This window comes from Sebastes fasciatus, chromosome 4 (genome assembly GCF_043250625.1).
Source record: "Sebastes fasciatus isolate fSebFas1 chromosome 4, fSebFas1.pri, whole genome shotgun sequence".
NCBI classification, from domain to species: domain Eukaryota; kingdom Metazoa; phylum Chordata; class Actinopteri; order Perciformes; family Sebastidae; genus Sebastes; species Sebastes fasciatus.
This window is the reverse complement of record NC_133798.1, coordinates 12,352,650-12,369,450: the sequence shown is the minus strand read 5'-3', so window position 1 is coordinate 12,369,450 and position 16,801 is coordinate 12,352,650. Positions and strand designations below refer to the sequence as shown.

General features: G+C 38.4%; 1 protein-coding gene across 2 annotated transcripts in view; it reads right to left on the bottom strand.

Moving 5' to 3' along the window:
• The window catches only part of LOC141765789 (guanine nucleotide-binding protein G(o) subunit alpha), a 113,276-nt gene that overhangs the window by 16,195 nt on the left and 80,280 nt on the right, over window positions 1-16,801 (bottom strand). For both annotated transcript variants that reach the window (XM_074632017.1, XM_074632018.1), the window contains exons 5-6: window positions 9,768-9,896; window positions 6,785-6,914 (exon numbers count right to left, since the gene is read on the bottom strand). In XM_074632017.1, coding sequence (XP_074488118.1) covers window positions 6,785-6,914; window positions 9,768-9,896 — 259 coding nt within the window. The remainder of the gene's footprint in view (window positions 1-6,784; window positions 6,915-9,767; window positions 9,897-16,801) is intronic.

The window sequence follows — 16,801 nt, the reverse complement described above, 5'->3', positions numbered from 1 at the left end:
GTAAATAAAAATGAGAAAGCAGAACAGAAGAGTTCCTCTTGTCTACGGACACAGCATTTCCTGCTGCATGTCGTGTGTGTATTTGTGCATGTGTGTATATCAGCACATTAGTAACAGAAAAATGATTAGTAAGCTGGATGTTGCAGCTGAGTTAAACAAAGCCATGCACAGCTGTGATCGACTGCCTACTTTAACTGCAGTACGGAAACATGAATAAATCATAGCTTAAAGGTACCCTGTAGAGTTTCTGACCACTAGGGGCACTGCAGAGCGATGCTTTGAAAAGAAGGCCTCTGTATTGAGTGTATTAGGTATTCTGCAGCATGTGCTTAAGGACATAACCTGCTCACCAGGAGCAGATGTTTATGTAATCTGCAGGAGGCAGCAACAGTTTGTGGAGGTAATGAATTATAAAGGCTGCAGTGTACCAATGAAGGAAGAGAAGAAGCCAAAACAGGCCGATGTAAACAATGCTCATTTAAATTAGCTTTGCAAATGTTTTCTGAGGTCGAGAATTGAATATGTTTCTTAGGCCGGATACACACAATGTATTTTGGTGAGAAACGCTAAATGTAAACAAAATAAGAAACAGTGTTTACAATGAAAACTCCACAGGGTATATAATGAATAAATGCTACGGTAACACTTTATAATAACCATCATTTATAAATGGTAAATTGATAGTTAATTAAGCTTAGTTAATGGACCAGAAACCAATTATTAACCATTGACAAAATATGAACTCTCTACCTAAACAATGTGTTTATTTACTTTACTTTTTTTAAAGTATTTTTTAACCATTTAACAAGATATTATAATCCCCAGTTCCAACTTTATAATAAGTCCAAATAAGTTTTATAGACAGTTTAAAGACCAATTATTAACCATTAACAAAGTGTTACAAATATCTATCTATGTCATGTTTATAAATGTTCTACAAACAATTTTCTGGTTTACAAATCATTTCATGATCATTAACAAATACACACACACATATATATATATATACAATAACAATAAACTGTTCAAATAACATAAATTATAGCATTACTAATAATTGGTAATCACTAATTATCATTTCATTGTTTGTTGACAGTAAAATAACTATTAACTATGTTTAATTAACTATCGTTTTACCATTTATAAATGGTTATTATAAAGTGTTACCAATGCAACATTAAAAAGTAGATTTAAGGCATAGATGTAAACACTGTTAAATTAGCATCTGAAATGCAGCTAAAACAAAGCATGAGAATTTTCAAAAACTATGATTAATACATTAAGTTAATTTTAGTATTTGATATACTTTTCATCATTAGGCACTTTCTCGTGTTCGTAGATCATGGGATATTTGGCTCTCTAGACTGAGTCGTTAGCACCGGTAGAATGCTTTGTTAGCAAAAGAGCTTCATGAATCAGTCTACTTTGACTAATTCTCACCAGAATCCACTGTTCTGTTTGCTAATGAAATCTGTTCAAGGAGAAAAGCAAACTAACTGTTGTCATTACTTTTTAGTAACACTAATCAGTCAAGAAACCTCTATACTGCATATGAAAGTGCTTAGTGATGAAAATATATAAGACTTGAATTAAATTGAATTGAATTGAATTGAATTGAATTGAATTGAAAGCAGTTTCTCTCTGTTCATGAACCCGTATTGCCAAGGTAAGGACAGGGGAGGGAAGAAAAGGTAAGGCCCATCAACCAATCAGAATAGAGGAAACTAGAAATGTGTCATATTACTCTACAGTAGATAGCCTCACACACAATAGAATGACGGAAGAAAGGGGGTTTAATTAGTTGTATAAATAACAAAGTGATCAGGTAGATAGGTAGATAGGTAGATAGGTAGATAGGTAGATAGGTAGATAGGTAGATAGGTAGATAGGTAGATAGGTAGATAGGTAGATAGGTAGATAGGTAGATAAGTAGATAAGTAGATAAGTAGATAGGTAGCATTTGAATAAGTGAAAACAAAGCTGTGCAAAAGAGACACAGAGACAATTCAATTCCACGGTTCACAAACAGAAAGAGGCACTGCTTTCAACTCATGGTAAGTGCATCAACCTATCGGGAGGTTTCATACCTGTCTGTGGGTGGAGCATCTGTAGAAGATCTGACTGCTGATTGGTTAGAGAGTACAGTCGATGGCGAGAGTGACAGGAGGAGTGGAAGGAGCCAGAGATGCTGCAGGACGGAGCTTAGAGCAGGAACAGAAAACGCAAGGGACCCGCTCACCCACCCATGTCCTACTGTTTTTATATGACACCTCCTCTACCCCAAACACATGTACAGCACACACATACACACACCCTAGTGCTGAAAAGAAAGTGTTTAGAGGCAGGAGGACAGGACTTTATCCAGACAGTGTTCACCCAGAGCAGTTGTCACTGTATAGTCTGTGTGTGTGTTTTCACATAAACAAGACAGAGAGAGAGGCAGAGAAAAACACAATGCAAGCAGTTCTTCAATAGAAAGAAGGGAATTAAAAAGTGGAAGTAGTATGTGTTGCACTGCATGTGTGTGTATGTGTTTGTGTCCACACAGCACTTAGGTGTCAAAACCTTTAGTATGGGGATAGTGAGGTAGACTTTTACTTCTTTATTGTCCTCTCAAAAGGACAAAATAACCCACAAATGAAATAAACAACTGGTTCTGTCACCTCATTATCAATATCATACAGATACTACAATTAATTCAGTTTCCTAAAAATAAAAAAAAAGCATTAGAAGTTTTAAAAAGTCTTTAATTTTATTATACAAGTCTTGAATATTTTCTCTTGTTGGCTATATAATTATAGTTACAAAATGTTTCTGTATCTGACTGTCGGGAGACATTATACACCGATAAACTAAAAGTGGGATTGTTGCGACAGTGGATTGTGCATGCAGGTGGCGGTTTTGTCCCGTTTTTGAGGAGTTTAAGTCAGCACCATCAGAATTGTAGCAAACACTGTCGCTGCTACTACTAGTTACAGTAGCTAGGACGCTCGCCGACTCATAATGGGCAAGTGTCAATTTTAGCAAACACTTAAATAAATTAATTGATTCATACATCCATTAATTTTATGCCCCTAATCCAGGTACAGGTCACATTAATTCAATTCATTATAGTATTATTATTATTATAGGGAATTATTGTTATATACTGCTGGGAAGTAGGCTCGCCGCGGTAGTCTGTGTTACCGATGTTTGGGCATACACTGATTACTTGGTGTCAAAGCGAAAAGCAGAAGCGCCTATTTGCCAATATTTTAGATTTAAACTCAATGCTATAAGGGAACCATAATGTTAATGAGGCAGTCATCGTGCGGGGGACAAAGTGGTCACAGCCGGTGTGTGTGGCGCAGCGGTACCAGGTGGAAACCTGTGGCCCTGCAGCGAAAGCTTAACCGGAGTGGCCAGACAGACAGCCGTCCAACGTTAAAGTAAGAGCCTGCATATATTGACCGTCTTCTTTTCTTGTAAAATGTCCAGTGTAATCAGTAACACTGGTGTTTATTAACTGGTGGGAAAACTTCCTCAGCGTGACATCCCCAATGGGAAGTAGTGAAAAATGTGATATAATAATGAATAATTATATGGTATACTGTCCCTACTGGCTTTCCATCATACTTTGTATACAGTCATTTTAATGATGGCATTAAAATTTCGATGTGGTATTAAAAAACCCTCCAGAAAGCCTGAAATGAGTGAACAACGAAGGAATTGTTGGAGTTGGGGTGTCCCGATATGTTCAAAGTGCTGCCATATTTGTTTCAGGAAATCAATTTCTTTGTTTTACTTGAAAATATAAATGACTTCAAGGAATACACAGTAACCTCTTTCAAGGAATAAATGACTTCGAGGAATACACGGTAACCTCTTTCAGCCCACCAAGGGAAAATGTGTCACATGTCTTGACATACTGGAAATGACTATTTGGAACTGAAAAGATTGTTACATGTAAATGTAGGCTATGATTTTATGTAAAATAAAGCCTTTTTGAAGTAGGCCTGATAATAATAATAATTAATAATAAACATACAGTATTAATTGCGTATGCATTATTTTACTTTGTAAGAGGCTGGTATACTAAGAACTTAAGGCGTTAAAGGAAAAATCCACCTTTAGATACTCTTAATGCCTGTCGAGACAGGATTAGTATTACGGGAAAAAGCTGGTATTCTAATTCAATTCATGGTGTGAGTGACTTTAATGAACTTACCAAAAGTGATATACAGTATGTATTACTTCATCATTCTCATTACCGAGGCGGAGGTCTTATCTTTTCTGTCTGATTGTAGAAGAAAATCTTCACTGCACACTACCTTTACTTTCTGAATCACATGCCATGAATGTGTCTGGTAGCAGAACTGACAAGAGGATGTGGGCGCTCGCCGAAAAAACATTCAGTAATGATAACTCCTACGTTAGTGTTTGTTCTGATCAACATTATGCATTATTATTGAAGTGCACTGTCTCACAGATGAAAAAAACTAACAATTAACAGACCTGCTATTACTGTTGTCTGAACAGATATAAATCTGGATTATTTAATGCAGTACCTTGACTTTTGTTTGTAATCGTGATTGGTAATTTTCTTTTTTTGGTAAACCCATTTTGCCCCAAATTATGTAATTATATATTCGACTATTTTAACTTGTATTTTAGCTGTAGGCTGTGTTGGTGGAATGATAACAGTAGCCGCAATGTCATGATTTAACAGTCCAGAGTTTAGAAATACGCCATTGCTCTTTGATGCTTAGGGACAGAAATTATGTTTACTATTAATGTTGTATATAGCGGAGACATTTTCTGCTATCAAATACGATTGCAGCTGTACTCAAATCATCCCCGTGACCTTACATCGCCTACATTTCGACAGGTAGTGCAAGAACAACAACAAAAAAAAACACTACGCACCAATTAAATGGACTCATATGCAACACACACACACACACAATAAAAGCTGTTTGTGAGTGTGTTTTATGACAAATATTTCCTCTCTTCAACTGACGTTCTTCTGGTGCTCCCAGCTCAGAGGGAGGCTTGATGACATCTGCATAAATAGAGCAGCCACTGAGCACAATTTCCCAGCCTGGAATCCTCCGAGGATACACTTCAGGCTTTATAAATAGCAGTGAGCAGCGTGCATTCAAATCAGCTTATTTGTTTTAGGTTACATACGTTGTCTCTACAGCCGCATGGGAGGCGTGTGGCCTTTTGTTGAGGAAACACTGAGCTACTCCATTGTAACTGTGTTTTACGATGCCCAGAGCCTCACTTTAACCATATAACAAATAGGTCTACATAAGTCTTTTGTTACCACTCCAGAGCCCCTAAAATACTCGCACATTGACAGTATCTCAGTATGAAAAAATGGTGGTAAATACAAATTTAAAGGTTTCTATTTACCAACACAGTATATATTGGTAATATGTTCTATGCTCACCTGATTTTCTATATCAGTGCTTCCCAACCTGGGGTCCGGGCCCCCCTTAGAGAGGCGCCAAAGATCACAGCGTGTGCGCCAGGATTTGTCTGCTCTGAGGTTGTCAAAATTGGATTTGCTCATTTATATATGGATAATTTATACAAAAGTCTGTATAAAAACAATTTCAAAAGATATATATTTTTTGTTTGCTCAGTTTGAATAAAGTGTTTCAGTATACATAAATTCAAGGATTTGTAATTTGTTTAGGGTGATGACGTCGGTGGGCTCAGCCTTTCCTAGATACACTGCTCTATATCATATTATAATTCTGTACCATTTTTATTTTAACATTCAACTTCTTAAAAGTAAAGTAAGTAAAGAGAGTACAGGCATCGCAAATACTTCATGGGTGATTTCTACACCGACTGTATATCTCAGAATCTACAGTGAGCATAATTTGCCTTTACAGCGATATCCGTGAGATGCCGTACATGTCATTCCCATTATTTAAAACAGGTCATTTGCTTTGGCCGGAAAGCAACTTGTTTTGCGGTACCAATTCCGTAAAGAATGATTTGCATAGAAAAAAAACGCACATATACTCCATTGTATCTCCCCTCCTGTTTTGCATTGTTTGAAATGGAGCACTGTTGGTAAACAAACAAGTCCATAAAGTATTTTGAATGTGGCCTACGGCGGTATTCCGTTGATTTATTTACATTTTCGGGTGTGATATCGGAGGATGGTGCACCAAACGGAGATCCAGAGGAAACACCATGGAATTCCATAGAAATTCACGTTGTGGTCCGGTCATATGGGAAATACAAATGCAGGCGATTGCTGCTTCAGTGTTATTAAATAACACCAGGTATTTAGATGGATGCAAAATGAGCAAAAAAGAAAGCAGATATGTTTGACTGTGAGTCTGTGAATCCTAAAACATTCTGAAAAACCTATGAAATGCAAATATAAACATGTTAAGACTTTTATGCCTTAATTTATTTAGCAGCTCATCAAAGAGCACCACAGACATTTATCCCTCCCTGTCTCAAGCTTTTACACAGGCCGCGTGTTTAATGTCAGCTTAAACAGTTTCTACATATAGAACAAGCATATACTCTATCTTTATACTAGCTGTTATATAGCCAGTGTCAGAATGTATTAGGGGACTATTACCCATGTTGGCGCACATCCTGAAGGTTTGAAATAACGCTACTGATGCTATTTGATATGGTTTCCTTTAAAAGGTGTGTTCCAATATTTATAAATGGGTCAGAAGGCCACAAAGTGCAGAGAAAAAGCATCAGTGAGACAGGGCTAGAGAGAGAGGGTGAGAGAGAATATACACATGTGAACATCTGTCCTTACCGTGGTCTCGTCCTCATGCAGCACCTGGTCGTATCCGCTGAGCGCCACGCAGAAAATGATAGCTGTGACATCCTCAAAACAGTGGATCCACTTCTTCCTCTCCGACCTCTGACCTCCCACATCAAACAGCCTGATGGACAGAGAGGCGGACGTGAATAAATACGTGTGTACACACACACATAAGACAGTGTCTTGGCAGCCAGTCCATTTATAAACTGGGCCTTTTTCTATTTTTCTGTCCCTCTCCCTTGCGCTTAAAGTGGTTCTATTGCTTGCAATGATCTGATATTGTAAACAACTGACTTATTGTTGCTATACCTTGCTAAGTATATGCTCCATAAGTCATACGTTTTCACACTTTTATTTCATTTTCTGTGTTTGAAAAGCTAAATCAGTCTCTCAATAGGATACAAGCTCTAGTCAGAAAAAAATGAGTAGTGGGCGAAATCATGATGTGTTCAAATGAAATGCAGTTTTTGGCGAGAACATTTAATAAATACAGTTGTTTGAGGGAGATGTTTTCACTGCATTATAAAAAAGATATTAGAGAAGGAATTATGATCTGTTTAACTTCCTAACACTAGCTTTAAGCAACTACTAATGCCAAGAATGTATTTTAATCAAAGCAAGTGTTTAAAAGGTACAGTGTGTAGGATTTTGCAGCATCTAGTGGTGTGGTTGCAGCTTGCAACCAACTGAGCACACCTCCGCTCACTCCTCCCTTTCCAAGACTGTGGTATCATGAGCTGCCGGGTGCAAAACCGAGGTAACGGCTTTCCCCTCATTCAGAGGCCATCCTAACCATAATAACACTACTTTAGGAGCAATGGAAGTCAGACGGCGGCTAGCGGTATATCACGGTTTTGCACTCTGCGGCTCACGTTACCACAGTTTCACAAACGTGTCGGAGAACTACGGTGGCCTTCAGGTAACGGAAAAACGTGAAAGGCTCTCGTTAGAGCCAGCGTTTGGTTTGTCCGTTCTGGACTACTGTAGAAACATGCCGGAGAAACATGGTGGACTCCGTGAAGAGGACCCGCTCCCTATGTAGATGTGAGGAGCTCATTCTAAGCTAACAAAAACACAACAATTCTTAGTTTCAGGTGACTAGTGAAAACATAGTTATGAATATTGTATTCCATTTCTGCTAATAGATCCCCTGAAAAGTTACACACTGGTCCTCAATCATTTATTTCCTTATCATTTGAATAGTGTGTTTTTATGCAAATAAGGATAACATTTCGAATTTACACTGACTTCTGGACTATAGAGTCTAAAGTATAAACGACGTGGAATCTCATAATTTCTAGCAGTTTTCATCTTATTGTAAATTGTATCCTTTGGATGTATCGTTGATGTGCGGTATCACTGTGTATGTGCTCAGTAATGCCTTGAATGTACGAAATGTTTTTATGAAAACCTTTATTTTCCATGTACTGTCTGTCTGAATATGCCTGTATTTACCCTCAGTCTGAAACGCTCCGTTTTAGTGCATTTCAACAGAATTGTGTTGCTAGACTAGGCGTTGCTGTCATTCACATACACTGCAACCGTAACTAAACTGGGACACATTTAGAAAGTTTGCAAACATTTAAAACTGCAAAATGCTCTATATATAGATAGCATAAGTACAGTTGTGACATCACAACTGTAAGAAATCCTGACGGCTTGTTTAAAGGCACAGTTTCTGAATTCAGGCTGGGTGTATTTCTCCATGGAGTGGGCGTTTGGATACTTTCACAGTATTTATATAGCACTTAAACCTGCTTTATAATAAAAAAAAGACGTCTTTTACAATGTGGGACCTTTAAGGTACAGGATGTTCAGATAGGATATACTGGTCTGTGAGTGCTGGGTTTACTACAGATCTTTTATAGAGTGGGAACAGTAAAAACACCACAACTTAGTGTCTTGCCACGTCAAACCATGACACGTGACCTTCTGAGGAATACGGTAAAGCTGAAACTGCCAAGCAACAGAACAAGTATACTAGATTATCAAGAAAGAAATAGCTCATAAACTGTTTATGTGAGACCAAATGAAAGTAAGTAATTCACCTCATGTCTCCATAAGCTTGGAATGACCACTGTCGTGTATAAGTTGTATTTTTGTGCTTGTTAGAGTACACTAGACAAACCGCTACCAGAGAGGAGTGAATCCAAAGTGAAGTGAACCCAGTTCCACATGTGATGGGTATAATGGTAGGTAGGATGATGGGTTACACCCAGTGCAGGAACACTGTAGTCTCCCACACACTGCCTGACTGCCAGTAATAGCAATTGAGCTGACAATATTTAGGCTTCTCGACAAAACACACCCAGCAGCACACCGCCTACTCAAATGCAAGAGCAACAGGAGAAAACATCACTCAGTAGAACTAATGTTTCTCTGCATGTTTAAATTGTGCGCCTATGTATCTGAACACATAATAAATATAGTATGTGTGTGTGTGTGTGTGTGTGTGTGTGTGTGTGTGTGTGTGTGTGTGTGTGTGTGTGTGTGTGTGTGAGAAAGATTGGGACAGAAAATGCAACAACAAACATCAGTTGAAGTGTGATGGTGCATCCATCCAGAAAAATAATTGGTGTCTACAGTTTATTAACCTCTCTGCTCTGTGTGCCTATCAATACTTTCCATGTGTGTGTGTGTATGCACATGCACACAGGCAGAAGTATGGTTATTAAATTAGAGGTCAGAAAAAGCCTCCCCTCCTTTTCAGTCTTTCCTCTCCTCCTACCCTCCCAACACACCCCTTCTCTTCGCAATCATTCCCACAGCTCCTTGCTCTAATTGAATCAGATCTCGTTATAATGACAGACAATCACAGATATAGACACTCGTTTAAAGCATTTCATCTCATTAATTACAGACTGGAGTTCTTACTGTACTGTGCGCGTGGTTGAAGAGGAACAGACGGAGAGATGAATCAAAGGCAGTACTGGTGACAGTAAAAGAAATGTCAATGTCCTGAGTTAATACTGACCTGAAGTGGAGGTTTTTGAAGGTAAAGTGTGTCTCGACGATGCCCGTGGTCTTCACTCGGGTCCTCAGGATGTCCTGCTCTGTGGGCTGGTAGTCTGGCGCACCGATCCGGTCTAGGCTGTCTAGGTAGCTGCACACACACAAAGACAGGCACAACTGTAAATCAAAAGCGATCCACTTCTAGTTTAGCTATCGTAACAGGAGACACAGAAGGCCTGTCGAGCTTTGGATTTCTCCACATGCTGGAGTGGTGTACATGAGGCTGTAGTGGGATGCTCAGCATTTAAAGGGTTTGGAGAATTGCGTCTTTTTTTAGCCTTTCCTAGACTAAACTAGAATTACCACCTCACGGTTGTCTGCCTCCGCCAACCAGTTAAGTTGCAGTTTACATCCACGTCGGTCCAAAATGTCATCACTTCATCATTACATCCTGTTAAGACATTTGTGTGAAACTGAACATATGAATTCTTGAGTTATGGCCAAAAACAGGCTTTGTGAGGTCACAGTGACCTTGACCTTTGACCACCGAAATCCAATCAGTTTATCCTTGAGTCCAAGTGGATGATTGTTGCCAAATTTGTAGAAATCCCCTCAAGGCATTCTTGAGATATCACGAGTGGGATGTACTTGAGGTCACAGTGACCTCTGAGCACCAAAATCAAATCAGTTTATCCTTTAGTCTAAGTTGACGTTTGTGCCAAATTTGAAGAAATTTCCTCCAGCCATTCCTGAGATATTGTGTTCACAAGAAAGGACCGGACGTACGTACAGTATGTACGTACAGACAGACGGACAACCCAAAACATAATGCATCCGACCACGGCTGTCGTCGGCGCGGAAGCAAACAAAAACATGAGCAAAAGTGCAGGGAATAGATTAACAGTGATGATCTGCTTACATAATTTGCTAATGTTAGTTAGTCCGGCTAACTATAGCTTATTACCTACAGTAGACAAGAGTGTTACAAGACCAAGGAGCACATCATTAACAAGTGTTTGGGGTTACAGGTTATCACATTGACAGTGTGGAAAGTGGTCGTGGATGCTACTAGAGTTTAGGCTAATGTTAGCGTTCAGCTCTTATTCGATTTACGAAAGTTTACACTCCAGCTACCACGATACGCAAGATAGTGCTGTGTTTGCCAAATTCATCGGTTAGTCCTCGTCTTAAAAGCCTTTTCTCTTGTCACGTTAAAATTGGAAACAGACTTTTTGAAAATGAGCTAAATGGTGTAATGTTAGAACATAATAACTCTGTTATACACAGAGTCCACACCACAACTATAACGACAAAGACCGTGGCGAACGATATCCTTGGGATCATTTTCAGAGCGCCTAAAGAGTAAGTGTACAGTAGCAACGGTAATACTGTTACTGTTGTTCCTTATAATTGTTTTTCTCTTCCTTTGAAGTCGGCCACAAATCTACTAGTGGCTCTGTGCATCTCACCTTTTAGACTAAAGCTGCAAAGATTAATCGATTAGTTGTCAAATATTACATTAATCACCAATTTTGATAATCGATACATTTTTGTTTGTGTATTTTTTTAAGAAAGAAAAAGTCTAAATTCTCTGATTCCAGCTTCTTAAAAGGTGAATATTATCTGATTTCTTTACTCCTCTCTGACAGTAAACTGAATATCTTTGAGTTGTGGACAAAACAAGACATTTCAGGACGTCATATTGGGCTTTGGGAAACACTGATCAACATTTTTCACCATTTTCTGACATTTTAAAGACCAAACTTATTGATTAATCGAGAAATGAATCGACACAAATCGACAATGAAAATAATTGCTAGTTGCAGACCTATTTTAGACTCAAGAAGGCCTCAGTAGCTTGAAGGGCAGTTTGCTGATCACACTGACAGAGTAGAAGTCTGACTAAATAAAAGGGATGCATTTGTTTTGCTGTAATCCACTTTGTGTTACAGTGTAATGATGTATGTCATGGCGCACGTGGGTGAAACAGAAAACATTACATAACAAGCAGAATGTGACAACCACCCACTGGATTACTGTCATTAATAATGATAGTAAAAGTGCTACTCTACTGACTACAGTAAGGTAACTGCCTAGCCCCAACAGGTTCTCTCTATGGGAGGTCAGAGGTCAGGTTGAGCTACAGATCAGTACTGTCAGAACAAGTAGAGGGCGTTTTCAGAGACATTTTCATGGTCTCCCATCAAATAATTGCGCATATTTCCCTGATTCTTACACATTAAATGAATAAAGACCATCTGCCCTAATTAGCAGATAAAATACACAAGGAAGCTAAGTTACCATGTTGAGTAGCCACCTGGTGAGGAGTGAGAAAAGCTAAGTGGGTGGGTGAGATGACTCAGTCGGTTCAGTTACGTAATGGAATATCCCTGGAAGTGGATATTTATTCTTTAATGTAGAAGTATAAATCAAATAATCCTTAATGATACATTTCAGAGATTCACCTCACAGCCCATGCAGGCAGCTCCCTGGCTGAGGGATGATCATTACTGTATTAATCCACCCGACCATCAAGCAAAGAATAGGAGAGACTACAGTGAAGAAAGAGCTGTGGCTTCATTAGTTATTCACTTTGACAGCATGGCACACTGAGAATCATTTATTCTGATTGGCTGCCAGGTTATGTTCTTTTAATGCTATATTCTTTGCCTATACTGACTTGCAGCTGTGCAATGCCCACCTTGGAGGGTTTTATTCCTTCCATATTCCCTTCTGAAAACAGCTTCACTAAAACCAAGTGCAGAGTGAGGTCTGAGCGAGCAATACAAGCTATTGGTATTCTAAACATACAGAGATGGGCCGACAGATTGTCAGACAGAAAGAGAGCAGCAGAAGATATGAAGAGAAAATACATCCACATCATGCATCCATTTAGTGTAGGCTAATGGATGTAACGTTTTTATTTATAGATTGGTGAGAGTGTTGTTTCAGAGCTTTTATAAATGGATGATGAGCTACTTCCAAGAGAATGAGAAAAAGAGATAAAGGCTAGAGAGGGAGGGAGATATGGGCTGATGGTACACACACACGCCGCACACACATTGCTTGAGTGACAAGAACTATTGATTACACAGAAATAAATATGGGTTAAAGCTTGGGGTGTGGAGAGGAAGTAGATAGGGAGAGCTGAAAGGATTAGAAGATAATCAAACACTATGAAATAAAAACTAAAACAAAACGAACAAATCATCACAAATGCCTACTAAAGCACATTTTATGGTGTTCAGTGCTTTTAATGTATACAGTGTTTCTAGAAACATAAGAACGGCTGTTCAAACAACATACAATGTTCTACAATCATACTGTCATTACTGCATTTTCCAACGCCGCTGTTCTCCAGCAGTGACAATTGTTGAAGTATTGTGGTTCTATGTTGTCAAGCTTTAAGAGAATCTACATGGACAATAAATACAACAGAGATCTATGTGTTAAAGCCCAAAGAATATTGCTTTAACAGACACATAAACCTACCCCAACCCCAACGTCAGACTCTCTCCACCATCATTGCTTCCATCCTCCTGCAGCTGTTGTTCTTCATCATTAACTGAATAAGATTTGTATGTCGATGAGAACATATAAAGTGTATTTGGATATACTGAAACACTGACAAAATGATGGTTTAAACACACACATGAAAAGTCTATTAATTGAAAATTGATCAGCAACTGTTTTGGTAATCGATCAAGCGTTTATGTTCGTTTTTTAAGCAAAAATGCCCAAATATTCAGTGGTTCCACCTTCTCAAATGAATGAATTTGATGCTTTTCTTTGTCACATGATCGTAAACAGAATATCTTTGGGTTGTGGATTGTTGTCAGATAAACAAAGAATTTGAATATGTCATGTTGGGCTCTGGTAAACTGACATTTTTCACTACTTTATGATGTTTTATAGACTCTACGATTAATTGGTGTGCCGGGAATCAACAGACTAGGGTTGTCAAAGTTTATTTGGTTTTAACATCACTAATTTCTTTAATGCATTAATGCAACTTGCGATTTTTAGGTGTTAAAGCTAGAGTGAAGATATTGATATTGATATTGATGAAAAACTAGAAAACAAGAGGAATCAATTGGTACCAGCCACCAGTTACATAACACTCCAAACTTACGCTAAATTTTAGTGAGGAAAAACTGCCATGGCCATTTTCAAAGGGGTCCCTTGACCTCTGACCTCAAGATATGTGAATGAAAATGGGTTCTATGGGTACCTACGAGTCTCCCCTTTACAGACATGCCCACTTTATGATAATCACATGCAGTTTGGGGCAAGTCATAGTCAAGTCAGCTCACTGACACACTGACAGCTGTTGTTGCCTGTTGGGCTGCAGTTTGCCATGTTATGATTTGATCATATTTTTTTATGCTAAATGCAGTACCTGTGAGGGTTTCTGGACAATATCTGTCATTGTTTTGTGTTGTTAATTGATTTCTAATAATGAAAATATACATACATTTGCATAAAGTAGCATATTTGTCCACTCCCATGTTGATAAGAGTATTAAATACTTGACAAATCTCCCTTTAAGGTGCATTTTGAAATCATAAAAAATGTGTGATTAATTTGCAATGAATCACGATTAACTATGGACAATCATGCGTTAATGGCGATTAAATATTTTAATCGACTGACCTACAACAGATGAATTGATAATGATAATAATCGCTAGTTGTAGCCCTACTAGGTATTATAAAATGCATGTCCTCTCAAGCTGTATGCTGGAAGTCATTGAATCTTGTCCTCTCTTCACTAATTTCACCCCTTGCTGTCTTTTTCTTTTTCCTGTCGGACTCTACTAGCTGTGAAGAATTGATAAACACCGGAAAAAGAACTAGTAGGCTACACATAGATATTTCACTATTGAGTAAGAAAGGTCAATTAGAGTTGCCATTATTATTGGGGCTCATACTGTAAATGTGACCCTTCTGACCTTTACCACCACTGGAGGTTGAATCCTCTCTGAATAGAAGCTGTCAGCTCCCCCTGGTCACTGTTTCCACCCTGCAGTCACTTTTTAGAAAAATGTTTTTGACATGAACTTACATTAACACTGCTGCTGCCAACATTTCATATACAGTATAGAACTCCTGTCCCCTGAAGGTCTTACCATTAAATCACGCCTGGGCAGGTTAATGACTTTTATATGCTTGGGAGTCCTGGCTTTTAGATGGCATACTGTATGTAGAGCAGCACTGCATTAGACCCTTTACCCATCCTGATATTACTCTTCATGGTGCACTAAGTCGATTAACAGCAGACCCCAGTGTATGATACTCTCATCCCCCTGGTGATGCACAGTATTATAGATGATCAAAGAGTGTTAGTCACAAAAAAGAGAAACAAAAAGTGAGAATGTTGCCCGTGAGGTGATAATGGCAGAGGAAGATCTTAAGTATCAAACAAGACCTCTTATTATAGGAAGTACAATAATACTATATAATAATAGTAATAATGTATTTTCTGTAACTAAGCAACCAACTGCAGAGTTGACAAATTTGCTTCCTGTTTACACCGGTATGCACATGCTCACTGTATGTGAATGGTCATGTGATATGCGTTTTTGGGCATGTTAGTATGGACAAAGATTTTTTCTAAAACGGTGTTATTCTAAATTCTGGCACCAAGAATTAAATTTTTACTGCAAATGTATATCGGTTCAAAATATATTGATTACCGGTCTCCTTTGTTACTAATAATCAATATTGGGATCGGCCAAAAAAAAGAAAACGTCCTTCTGACAAGCTGTGATATTCAGCATCACTCTCAACACTTTGTTAACACACACAGACACACACCACCCATCTCTCTGTCACAGACTCTTCTATTTTCAGTAGCCTGTAGTATTGTTACATGGAATGTGTAAAAAGAGTCACCGCATTGACCGGTAATTAACATCAACTAGTGTTGATAAAACAGAGGCTTGATGCTAAAGCGGATTGGTAGTATTTTTCTTTGAATTAGAAACCAAGGTGAGACGTCTAAAGGCCAACAGTGAGAGAGATGCAGACACGGTACAGTAAGTGGATAAGTATTCAGGCGAGTGGCTGCCAAGCTACAGCACAGTCATATTGATCACTTGCTATATTAACTAAAGTGCAATGACCCAACATTAGCCATTTATATCAGTATGTGGTTCACTACAGAAATCAAACCCATCAAACAAAGACCACAAATTATAATACGGTAGCTGTCCAAGCTGTATCATTAAGTGCATGTAAGTGACATTTCAATATATGAGGCTGTTGAAAATGTACTATATCTACAAGTGTATACTAAATATGATTTATCTATAAACATATACCAATGCATTTTAAAGCAGAATTTGTATACTTTGAAACATACCTTAAAACATACCTATGTCACATTTATGTTTTTTACAGTATAAGCCCAAGGGAGGTCCACCGTCCTGCTTCATAACTGTTGCTAAGTAACCGTTTTTTAGATTGTTATACGTCTCCCGTACTGTGATGTTATGACACATATTTACAACCAGCACTTGTCACTTCTACAGAAACTGCAGCGACATGATGCAACATGATACAACCTGGCCACAACATAAAAGGGCTCTGAATCGATAGAGGAAAAAGCCCCGTCATTATTTGGCCCAGAGAAGAAGAAGATAAACCAGGAAATTTCACACTAGCGGTGTACGCACGCTTCAAGGCACATCTTAAAGCAACACTGACCAGATCACGTCATCTATTTTGTATTTTGGCCTTTTGTGAAGGGAAGCATGCTGACCTTTAAACATTAGGATACCTGTGTTGTAAACACAAGATACAGTTAAGTTTCTAAAGCCAGAAGTGTACAAATAACAGTACCCACCCGCACCAGGATGTACTATGTTTATCTATTCAAATCAATATGGCTGAAGTAGCGTTACATTATTACCTGGTAAGAAGTTCAATGATGTTAAATTATCAAATGCAATGCAAGATGCACAATCAATATCTGTAGTAAAGAATGGATAATGATGCCCCTTTGACTGACATTTAACATCAATTAGTGTTGGTATCAAGTATACTCAGACTGCCT